The sequence below is a fragment of the Aricia agestis genome, chromosome Z (genome assembly GCF_905147365.1).
Source record: "Aricia agestis chromosome Z, ilAriAges1.1, whole genome shotgun sequence".
NCBI lineage: Eukaryota > Metazoa > Arthropoda > Insecta > Lepidoptera > Lycaenidae > Aricia > Aricia agestis.
In genome coordinates this window covers 1816477-1829547 of record NC_056428.1, presented here as the reverse complement: position 1 = coordinate 1829547, position 13071 = coordinate 1816477, and the positions used below count along the sequence as shown (strand labels likewise).

Here is a 13071-nt window from a genome sequence, read left to right as displayed (position 1 = left end):
TACTTTTTGCATTTATAAGATCTCGTTTGATTGATTAAAACCCTAAAGTAATTTAACAGATTTTTCTACTTTATTAAGTTTATTTTACTTTTCTTATGTTAATGCTGAATTTTTATTTTTCATTTCTTAGTAGGTATCTATTATTTGTTTTGATTTTTGACTAAAAGTTAAATTATTTCAGCAATAAAAAATATAAGTACTTACTACTACTAATAAAAACTAAATAAAATATGTTAACAATAATTTAAATTGCATTTCCTATATTAATTTCTTAATGAACTCTCACATTATAATAAAAAGAAAAATCATAGCAAATACTGTCTTAAAAAATAATTTTAAACACCAAAAATGTATCCCAACACCAAACCCATATATCTCCCATTCAATCACTCACCAGCCCCTGAATCCTTGGTAACATTTTCACAGTTCACTTCACTCACATAACACTGTCACTGCGTACGCGTCGACTGACGACTACGGCGCTACGTGAGTTGAGTGGACGCGTGACTCAGTGTAGAGGGGATCGCCTTTATCGCAATTTTGGTTATACTACGTCATGTGCGAATATGGGATTGTCAGTTCAGCACGTAGTCATAGAGAAAGTCTAGTACGATAGACCACCTGCCCTAGTACAAAATGTATGCGATTTGACATAAGCCATCGCTTCGCTAGCGAATACTAATGTCAAATCCCATACATTTTGTGGCGTTGGTGTTGGAGTTTACGATAATAGCTTGCCGCTTATCTAGGCCCTCTGGTCTATCATAAGTACTAAACTCTATCAAACACCTGTTAGATGGAGGAAATAACACTTTGCTCCTAAATTCTGTCAGTGTTTCTATTCTTTCGATATACGTGTGATCTTTCAGAAAAATGTGGGCGAAATAAGCTACAGTAATATTATAAATACGATTTCTGTACTTAATTTAGAAAAGGAGACTGTTAATAAGAAATTAAATTTAAACTAGAGTTTGAATAAAAATGAAAATTAAATATTATAGAGAATAAAATATATAAACACTAAGATTTTTTTTAATTCATTTAATAGTAGCGCTAATTTATCTAAACTGTCTTAAACAAAAAGAAAGTTTCTAAAAGAAGTAATCAAGTTTTTATACTAAAGTGTTTTTTATCTAAACTACCTTAATCATCAAAATATGTTTAGCTTTTTTACCAATTATTTAGTCAATTAAAAAGGTATTAAATATGTAATATACATAAATCTATAATAGTAAAAAGCAGTAACTAATAAATAAAACCCGATAAAAGAAAGCCACTGTTACTGATTTACTGTAAAGCACCGCCAAGCTGGTCGCAGTCACGTATTAGTTTAGTATTAATATAACTAGGTTTAGAATATCTTTAAGATAACGTACGTTTTATCTTAACAAACAAAACATAATATTATTATGACGTAGATTTATCAAATTTGACAGGATAACCACCATAGCGAGATAAAAAAAACTAATTAATTTAAGGAAAGTTATGAATATCACAATATCGCAAAGCTGATATAGATCACGTATTAGTATTACGAGTTAGATGGGACTGATAAATTTGACTCAGAAAATATAAATAAGTGCGAAGTTTTTAAATTCGTATTATTGCTAAAATAATACGTGCATTATAAATGCGACTACATGGTTTAAGTATTTGGGTTCTAGTGTACCATCCATACAGTATTACTATTCTTTATGATTTATTCCGTAATCATCATTCATCAGCTGCTATTTTAATTGAGCCTTGTGAATACGACACAGACATATTATGGAATATAGCGTGTCTGACTTTAAAATGCAGTTGCATGTCTTGGTTTAAATTTATTTATTTTATTTATTTACTAGATGTTGCCCGCGACTTCGTCCGCGTAAACTTTAGTTATGTTTCTATATAAATTTCAAGGAGTCCCGTCGATTTCTCATGGATCGCATCATCAGATCACCACTTTTGTGATCATGTTACCGAAATCGGGCTTCACCTTATATAACAACAAAATAATTTTGAAAATCGGTCCACAAATGGCATACTTGTCCGAGAACAAATACAAGAAATAGTAAAATATATCATACTCCTTTTCGGAAGTCGGTTAAAAAGTAGCCTAAGTTATTCCTTACTACATCAGCTATCTGCCAAAAAAAGTCCCGTCAAAATCGCTCCAGCCATTTCGGAGATTAGCCGGAACAAACAGACAGACAGACAGACATACAGACAAAAATTGTAAAAAATGTTGTTTTGGTGTATGTAGCGTATACTTATACATTCATATGCATGTAGTAAAAACGGTTCTTTCAATATTACAAACAGACACTCCAATTTTATTTATATGTATAGATGTATAGATTTAAGTTCAGCATCTTGGCCCATATTATAAATACCTGATAGAGTAACATTAAAAGCATCATTATTTGTTTACACGATTATTACTCATTTGTTTATCGCGGGGTTTTTCATAAATATTGTGAAAAATCCCCTGGATTTCCTTGTACTTTACAGGAATTGTAGATATATATTATATAGATAGATAAATACTTTAATGCTTACATATAAATGGATATACAAAAGTACTTAAAAACTAAGACATTAATGTGGGCAAGGGGGCCTTATAAGCGATCTAAGCGATTATAAGCGATCTCTTCCAGGCAACCCTGCAAGGAGAGTCCAAAAAGTAAATAGATAGCAGGGTAATTATTTAAAGTCAAAAATGGACTATATGTACGTGACGCTTATGCAACGGTTAAAATTAGAATAAACATAATAATTGAAACTAATATAATATTTATTATTATATAAACTTCTAGATAATTATTAAGGAATTTAGATGTACTTATAAAATATATTACTTTTTTATATATATACATAATATAATTTAACTAAGTATAAATAAAGAAAAGTTCATAATATATTGTATCACTAATTACAATAATATTATAAAATACATATATTGTACTTTCAGAAGGATAATATTTATTGTAACTGCGTGCTTCTTATATAATAACAATCATTTAATTATCCGTCCTATTGTTTAGAAGACCAATTAAATTTTTGCTTGTATAGAGAAAATAACGTACCGTCCTTTTCATTTGAACCAAGTATGACACGGCACACAACATTATGACACAAAACTACACCACACCTGATACTGTCACTCATACGAAAGTCTGTCACAAACTGACAGTCACACGAATAAAAGTGAAAAGGTAAAAGTTGCATACTTCTACCGGATTAAAACAATGCAAAACTACCTGCACTTTAACAAAAGAATATGCCTCAAAAGGTACTTACATATTACACGTTTCTGCAGAAAGTCATTAAAGAAGCTGCGTGGACACGCAAATAGGGACTTTAATAGCGGTAGAAAAGGTACTTAAATTCCCTTAAGGACAGGCTTATAATTCTAAGAATTTATAATTTAACATCGAATAATAGCTGCTAGAGTTCTAAACTCCTAGAATGGCATCAGCTTTTAACCTGGAAGAATATGGTTACAACATTCTAATCTTTTAAACTCGAATTTTACATTTATAGGGCTTCGGTAACAAACAAACCTATTTTAATAAAAACATAACCCTCGTTCAGTCGGTGATGAAAAAAAAATCAAAATCTCTACGCATGTAGAGATATCGATTTCTTCTTTTTGAAAAAAGATAGATATTGATATTTGATCTCTCTCCTGTATTCCAAGAAACAGTATTCTAAAGAAAAAAGTATTTTCAACTTTTTTCGAACAACCCCACATAATTGAACTTCATAAGGTTGCCATAAAAATATTTCTCGCCTAAACGAATCAATGCCACAGATGACAGAATCCGTGAGTAGAATACTTAATAATAGAGAGTGGAAACGGTCAACTCCCTGAGAATACTAAACAGGGTATATAGATTAGGTTAATTATGTAAGGAAAGTTGATATTGGTTACAATTAGTCACCAACATCTGATGCCACATGGTGGGTTCGATTTCTTCTATAGAAAGTATTTCACCTAAGTTTATACTGCGACAAAAACCGCAAAAAATATATATTGCAAAATGTATTGTGCCCGCAAAAATTACGATTAAACTGATTTGAATGTAGCATTATAAATTCTGCAGAGAAAAGATAAAATATAGTTTGGAAGGATGTATTAGTAGCGTCATAAAAGTTGTGAGCATTGAGTATATTACATAATATAATTTGACGTGTACGTATCTGTTTATCTGAAAAAACGTGGTAATAAAAAACAACGACAATAATATTTTTGATGCATTAAAAGATATCTATTGAAAATTCTATGAAATGTGTAAGCCGCTTTGTGGTTCAGTTAATGGAAACAAAATTACTTCTTAGGAACCATTTAACAGAGTCAATTAACAAATATGAAATAACTCAACGAATAACACAACCATTAGTAATGGCATGACAAATAATAGATAGGTACCTAGTACTAAAGTATATTAAATAATTAATAAAAGGGGTATTCAAAGTATATACCTAAGGTAAATCTTTAAAAAAATTCTGTTAATTCTAATGCTAAGTACTCACATACGGTTTTGCTCGATAGTTTTACTCCAAATCGAAGGAAATGACATATTTGACATATTTAGTTCCATCGAGCCGGCTCGAAGCGAGCCTTCGAGCTGTCAGTTTTGCGGTCCACACGGTGGTTATTGCTCGATTTGGAATAAATCTAGTCTTGCCTGATAAGACGTCTTAATTTGTACACATTCTATTTTATTGATATTATAATAATTAATACTAATATTATAAATGTGAAAGTGTTTCTGTCTGTCTGTCTGTCCTCTGTCAAACCGCTGAACTAATTTCGCTTTTAGTACGGAGAAACTTTGAGTCACGAGAAAGGACTTAGGATACTTTTTATCCCGGAAAAATGTACGGTCCCCGCGTGATAAACGGATTTTGGCGCAATAAACATGTAGTCACTTCATTCTTCTCTATTACATGACTATTACGATAGTCCATTATCAATTTTGCAATAAGCCGTTGGTATTATTTTAAATGCAAAAGTGTGTCTGTCTATCTGTTACCCTTTTCACGCTTAAACTGCTGAAGTGATAGTTGGGGAGGGGAAGAGGGGATTTGGACAGATTAAGCTTGTATAGGCTTCCGACATATTATTGTGTCTAGTCATCATGGTATAGATTTCTCACGTGGTGGGTTAAAAAATTTTTTTTGAACATTGAAATGTCATCGGATTTGTCAGGTTAAGATAGAGGATGTTAAGTATACCCCGAAGAAGCTTCCATATAAAGCACTGACGATTCAAAGGTTAGGTAAGCCTGTAGGGACATTTTAAAATATAAAAAATAAAGCTTCATATTTTCCTAACTAAGCTTCGCAGATATTTTATTTTGCACCAAACTAAATGTTTTAGTCCTTGTTGTCTAAAATATAATAATAACTGACCGAAATAAGCAATTTTCTGAATATATTATTTTCTTTTTCAAAACTTTAAAATGGCCGCAGTTTCTGAACCCACCGCTAAAATAAAAAAACGCTCTAGATTATTATTTTTTTATCAGTTTTGCCTAATGTACAAACCTAATAGGTCTCCATGACGCTCGAGTGACTTTATACGTGGGAGAGCCATGCTTCAGCACGAATGGGCCAGCTCGACCGGAGAAATACCACGTTCTCACAGAAAACCGGCGTGAAACAGCGCTTGCGCTGTGTTTCGCCGAGTGAGTGAGTTTACCGGAGGCCCAATCCCCTACCCTATCCCTTCCCTACCCTCCTCTATTCCCTTCCCTTCCCTTCCCATCCCTACCCTCCCCTATTACCCTATTCCCTCTTAAAGGCTGGCAACGCACCTGCAGCTCTTCTGATGCTACGAGTGTCCATGGGCGACGGAAGTTGCTTTCCATCAGGTGACCCGTTTGCTCGTTTGCATTTATTTCATTAAAAAAAAATTTGCAATGATGCAACGGAGTTGCGGGAATTAACCTCGTATCAAATACAGGATGTAACAAAAATAAGTGATAATACTTTAGGGTGTGTACGTGTTCCTTATAGAGAGTTCACTGTGAAAGTAGCAGCGCTGAAAGACCAAAATTTTTTTTTCACTTTTGTATGGGTGAGCGCCCGAACGTCACGAGTTTCCCCATACAAAATTGAAAAAAAAATTTGGTCTTTCAGCGCTGCTACTTTCACAGTGAACTCTCTACAAGGAACACGTACATACCCTAAAGTATTATCACTTATTTTTGTTACACCTTGTAGATGTGATTGAACTATATTATATTTTTCCGGTCACTGCCATGCTAATTGCTACGAGTAATTAATATGATACAATTACATATAATGCAACATATTTAACGACAAACATACTTTGATTTGTTTCATACCGACACAATGGGACATCTTTCAACACATCTTTGTTAGAGTGAGACAAAGAAGTTGCAACATACAGGTTTACGCGTTTCAGGTACAAGGCTTGGTTACATTAGCACTATTTGAGGAACCGTTGTTTTTTATACTATAACATCATCTTTATTTGGCAAGCTTAAGTAAGAGCGATGGAGCGCAGAATTTTGGGAGTATGATTAAAAGATAGAATAAGAAATTAATAGCACGCGGCGCTCCAAAACTGGTAAATAAAGGCTGCCAAACTGAAAGGGGATTGGGCGGGTCAGCCGAATGCATCCTGACAGCTGGGTAAAGATCACCACATACATGGGTGCCTGATCATGGACGACGCTGCAGTGGCCAACCTTGAAAAAGATGGTGCGATGAATTTGATCAGGCCAGACCACATACAAGCCAGGTTGGCCTACGATGGCGTTAGAACGAGACGAATTGAACAATTTGGGGAAGGCATTTGACCAGCAGTGGGACAGCATAGGCTCTTAAAAAAGGAAAAATAGTGACCCAAAAAAGGAAACAGAATGTTTAAACAACTAAGCTGGTAGCATTCTAGGAGTGATCGTTGAAGTAGGAACGTAATACCAGGAGCAGGAAAATATTTTCGCCTTCTTGTACAATACGCAGATACGTCTTACGAATTTTAATCAGACCACGTGGTGTAACGTAATAAAAACGAAACGGGAAACGACAATTTTAATTGGCTTGGATGACATTGTTTATTTACACAATAATTAATAGGTACGAAGAAAACAACTTGTCAGTGAAACAATAAAATAATTAGCCCACTTCGTATCGAAATAAACAAATAGATAAAGGAATTATTGATAACAAAGCCTGATCTTAAGTGCAGTGTTAATGCACTCAACTCGTAAGTGCGTGATGTAACGCCGAAGGTTGTATTTGTGCTGGTCGGCCTTCTAGCCTTCCTATTGGTTACTGTACGTACTTGTTTGTAATGTAATATTGACGCTAATTCTAGGATTGATAAAAACGTCAATCCTAAAATTATGAACGCTTGGTTTGTGAGGGTTTTTGACAGGTAAAATTTTTATACCGTAGCCCTTCCGACTAGAGCCAATTATTAATATTGAACATACAAAAGAAATACAGATGAACATAGCCTCCTCCCGTTTAGAAGTCGGTTATTATAGTATAATAATATAGAAAGAAAAAAAAGAAACTAGGCATGAGTCATGTTAGAGTTTGTTCAAGTTGACTGTTGAAGTTGACTGTGAAAATAAAAAAATTGGGTTCAATATTTTTTGCTGAGTAGCATTTTCTTTATTATTTTGTGTTGCTTTTTCTCTTTCATTGGTGGTTTTTAGTAATTTTAATAGGAAATAAATGGTCGCGCTTCTGTATCTTGAATTTCTGGGACTTGTAGTAACAACATAGCACGTAATATTATCACAATGTTTAGGATTTCGTACGAAATAGTTTGACAACATCTTGAAACCATTTCTACGACTTCTGGAAACAAGTAATTGAAATAAGTGCTACCTGATGACGATAATTCTGCATCTAGGAAGTGACCACAGCACAGTTATGAAATATATACCTTATGTTATGCCCACTGTACACGTTCAAATAGCGAAATATTTTTGAGGGATGCGAAACTGAATTGCGACTGAATCGCCAACAGGCGAAAATTAAAAAGAAAAAAGTTGCACAGCGTTATTTCCTCATCAAAGCTTAATTGATTGGCTTACGCCAGAAAGTTAATCAATCAACATTGGTTTTAAAAAGATAAACTGCAGTGTAACAACCCTCAGAAAATAGGAACACAATGGCAAATCCAGGTAAAAGCGTAGTGAAATAAAATCACACTTTATTTTTAGGGTCAAATATACGTCTTGGAATAGTTTTCTTTGACTATGTCGATGATGTTCGAAGGTGTGTACCGACTATAACTTCATACTCAGACACACAGCCTGATCGTTTCCTGATATTCGCAATCTGTGTTACGCATTCAGGTCATATCTGATAAGATAATGTCATAAGATAATTGCTTTTTTATATCGTTCTTTACCCATTGTTTATTGATAAGTGATAACAAATATTTTTTATGCGTACTAGTAGATTAATTGTCTGGTAGATCATAAAATCTATACGTCCTGCGATAAAAGTAAAAAGTTGTCTGGTCCCTGTCTATTATTAGACAGTTTACATTTTTTCAAGTATGACTTGAACAGTGAACACCAATTTTAATGATGGTGACTGGTTTCACAGAAACCTGGCTATGGTCCAACTGTGCTTTAAAGCACTCTGTGCACATTCAAAGGTTTCCTTTACCCTTTATGTAATAATGTTCTTGGACAGGCGGCCGACACGATTGGCGAGAGATCAGTCGCAGAACCGACTTTCTTGTCAGTCCTAACCAAACTTGGAAACAATTTCTAACCGATTGAAAAAAGAAGGAGATTATCGTTGTAGCCCTACGCGGGAATCGAGCCCACGATCTTTGGCTTGGTTCGTCAACCACGTCTCAAGCCAAGCACTACCCCACGGAGACCTGCCATAAAATGTATAAAATTTTAGATATCTAACTAAAAATATATAACAATAGAATATAAAGGTAGTAACAACAAAGAAAACAAATCGGGACATTCCTTCATAATATTACCGTTTATCAACTAGTTATAATTTCTATATCAATAATAGTATATCAATTGTCAATATTCAATATTTATCTACAAACTTTATTGCGTTCTATATTTTTAATGGTTCACACTTCACAATAATATTATTATAAATTATAAAAGTTAAGATAAGCAAAAGAGCAGTTTACATTTGTACGTTTTTGTTATAAAATTAATGTAGGCGCTTAAAATAATAAAACATTATCCGTACGGAAAATGTATTGTGATTTGTGATAAAATTTTTATCAATGTTATTATTGGATATTCCGTGTATTTTTTTAATATTTGCAATATTTTCTGGAATTTTTTTCCTTGATCAACCCATATTGGCTTGTGTACCTTGTATTTGCGTGCATTTTCTACTTTATATTAGACTGCGCCCAGAGCGTTTTGTTCTCTAATGTATTATAAGTGACACACTCTACAGCCTCTTGTCGCCTTTGAGAATTAAATGAGGTACTTGATACACTTGTATAGGTGACAGTCATGGGCGTACTTTCATAGAAAACTTATAAAAGCACAGAAGACGTAATAAATCGATTTGCCGAAGACCCTCGAAAATTACTTTTAAAATAGACAATGTATAAGTTAAAGAAATTATATGAAATGGTGACAGGCCCATGGTGACAGTTAAGTTCGGCTTCGTTCGTTAAGTTCAGCTCCCGTCCGCTGCCCGCTGATTTCGAGATTGAAACCTCTGTCACCTTAGGTAACACCCCTTAGTTACAATTACAAATTAAATTATTTAAGAAATATTTTTCATTTTGTTACAGGTGAAACGCTCCATAATGCTCAAGATGGCCGACGCGTGCGCAGACAGTTCAAAACAGACGCGCTTCCACGAGATGCACGTTCAACGTCACAATAATGTCAGCATCCTCTACGCTGACATTGTCAACTTCACGCCACTGTCAGAACGTCTATCCGCCTCTGATTTGGTGAAGACTTTGAATGAGTTGTTTGGAAGATTCGACCAAATAGCTCAGGTAAGTTCTAACGTAACAATGTCAACATACTCTAAATTGACATTGTCAACTTTATGTCACTGTCAGATGTTGGAACCTGTTGGGTTGCGCTCTATTTAGATAATTAGTTATATTTCGTTGCTAGAGAACTGCGTCGATACTGTCAACAGCAGCTATACAGTATTACGAGAGGTCACGACATTTTTGGTAACGATATCCAAAATGACTTACATTGCATTGACAAGATAAAGAGCAACTCTCTGATGCCAAATATGTTGGTCTGCCTGCGTAAAATAGTTGCGTTCTCTGTATAGGGCGCCTGAAAACCCAGTTATCATGACCAAAAAAAATGATAAGGTAAATGGCTGAGTAAGTAATATTAGGTAAGTACTAGTTGTTCTCATTACAGTAGCGTAAAAACTGACCAAATATTCGGTTGCGTTATGACTTGTGAAGCAACGAGCGTTCAAACGTGACTTATTATGACCAAAAAAAATGATCAGGTAAATGGCTGAAAATTACAAATCGTAAACTGTCACTACGTACTAGCTTATTGGCACCTAAACTGACCAAATATTTGGTTGCAATTCATAGTTAACTATGAATACTTAAAGAATATACGTTCAGACATAGGTCTGAACGTATATTCTTTAATTATTTTACTAGTAAAGTGCTTGGTTTAAAAACGAAAAACACACGCTTTTATGACCGGTGAGGAAACTTTTCATCGATGATTAAAATATCTTATCGCTAAAAAATCTGAAATCCCACCCTGCTCCGTCATCAGACTCTCACCACCAACCAAGTGTAGCGAATTAGGTATCAGTAGAAAACAAATGAGCCCAAGCTCAAGGGGTTTCGCAACAGCCATGGAAGAGTTATATTGCCCACCACGACACCATCATCGATCAGCTCGATGGTAGCAATTGCAATTATCAACGGACTCTTATAAACTTCATCATCGTCATCATCGTCAGCCACTAAGAGTCCATTCCTGGACATAGGCCTCTTCCATTTCCATCCTTTACGACGATCTTATGCCCTCCTCATCCAGTCGAGACATGTGTTATAAACTTACAAAGTTTCAAATCGATACGATCATTAAAAGTAGGCTGTAATTGAATTCCAAGATTATCTTACATTGTGACTCAGTTACAAGTGAAGCACACAGGTGAGATTCTTCGATTTACATAATATGTACTTATCATGATCCCAATAATCGTGATCGTAGGGTCGTGGGTTCGAACCCAACCCGGACCTTGTACCAATAAGTTTTTCAGATGTTATATTCATTCTTGTCATAGTAACCGACGCTCTTACGGTGGAGGAAAGCACCGTGACGAAAACCTGCATGTGTCAACTTTATCAGAGTAGGTCATCCCAGCATTAAGACGTAAAAAGGCTGAACCGTAAATTTTGATATCGCTAGTTACCTATCTATACCTACTAAAATAGGCACCAATACGCGTAACTTTGCAGCTCCCCCTCTGACGCCATTAGATTCTTTACAATGACACGTAATCTTGTCTGCGTTTTCAAACTTAGCTTGTTCTTATTTGTTAGACTACGAAACGGTAGTAAAAAAAGAAAACTCTGGTAAGTAATTGGGAGTTTTTTTAATGAAATATTTTATATTGCATAATATCTTCTCTATTGGTCGGCTCGGCCCCTTTGAGTTGCGCGAGCGGCATCTTAGTGCCGATTAGCGGGAGGGGAATATTTTTAGTAATATGATAACGACATCATGTTTCAAGATGTTTTCATCAGTAACTTTAATAAAATTTTCAAATTAGGTAGGTATGCACTGCATACTGTGCAGTAAAAGTGATAAAAAATAACTGTAACCTAACAACCTTATACCCATGAATTGCAACAAAATATTTGGTCTCTCTTGGGGCCTCTCTTGGCCTCGGCGGGGCAAAAAGCCCCAACAGAGAAGAGCCTGCGCAGCAGCAGGCGCTCGCCGGCGGAGTCGTGGTGTAGGCTCACGCGATCCCGCGGCCCGCCCAAGGCGCATAGTGGAGTACCGCCGAGTTTTTAGTGGGTAGGGGCTGCGTCCACCACCATCTTCGGACGCAGCAGAGACCCACATACTTGCGGATAGGACCCCATCCCCCGCAAGATGCTTAAAAGCATTTTCTCGGCGCAAAAAAAAAAAAAAAAAAAAAAAAAAAAAAAGGGCCCGTACCACGAAACCGTTTTGAGACTCAAACAATCGTACGAGAATGCTGCATCCTACTCTAACAAACGGGGAATTACGTTGTTAGAGCAGGACTCGGCATTCTCAGCCGATTGTTTGAGTCTCAAAACTGTTTCGTAGTACGCCTACTGTTTTGGTGTCACTAAGCTGTGGGTAGCACATACTGATAATTTATACTATGTTGTTTTCAGCCATTTAACTGATCATTTTTTTTTTGGTCACAATAAGTCACGTTTGAAAGAACGCTCGTTGCTTCATAACGCAACCGAATATTTGGTCAGTTTTTACGCTACTGATATGAGAACAATTACTAGTACTTACCTAATATAACTTACTCAGCCTTTTTACCTTTACCTTATCATTATTTTTTGGTCATGATAACTGGGTCTTCAGGCGCCCTATACAGAGAACGCAACTACTTTACGCAGACAGACCGACATATTTGGCATCAGAGAGTTGCTCTTTATCTTGTCAATCTAAAATAATTCATTTTGGATATTGTTACCAAAATGTCGTGACCTCCTAATCTATAATATAGATTAGGAGGTCACCACATTTTTGGTCACAAAAATCTTTTAAACAAAATAGTATATTATACTATTTTGTTTAAAAGATTTTTACCACAAAAAAATATACCCTTGAGATAAATATATTGTTATTTTACTCGAAACTCCCGAACAAAAGCGAGTTGTTATCGTTAAGATTGAACATAACTCATGCTTTCCTAAGTTGTACTGACTAAATATTTGCTGGACGCTGTTTGTTCGTATATTCTCAATGCGCACCGAAAACTTGTAATAAACCCGTACTAACTGCTTAGTAGTTAGTCATATAACTTGACTAAGTTTTGAATACGACATTGTTTTGCCATAAATAGTTGTAGACAGTATTATATTAGTCTGGGAGAATA

At 35.2% G+C, this 13071-nt stretch overlaps 2 protein-coding genes across 4 annotated transcripts in view; one reads left to right on the top strand and one right to left on the bottom strand.

Annotated features, from left to right (window-relative positions):
- Positions 1-469, bottom strand: part of LOC121739117 (E3 ubiquitin-protein ligase SINA-like 5) — a 39734-nt gene extending 39265 nt beyond the window's left edge. The window contains exon 1 of the mRNA XM_042131447.1: positions 395-469. Coding sequence (XP_041987381.1) covers positions 395-418 — 24 coding nt within the window. The 5' untranslated portion in view covers positions 419-469. The remainder of the gene's footprint in view (positions 1-394) is intronic.
- The window catches only part of LOC121739116 (adenylate cyclase type 2), a 192962-nt gene that overhangs the window by 153929 nt on the left and 25962 nt on the right, over positions 1-13071 (top strand). For all 3 annotated transcript variants that reach the window (XM_042131444.1, XM_042131445.1, XM_042131443.1), the window contains exon 6: positions 9770-9982. In XM_042131444.1, coding sequence (XP_041987378.1) covers positions 9770-9982 — 213 coding nt within the window. The remainder of the gene's footprint in view (positions 1-9769; positions 9983-13071) is intronic.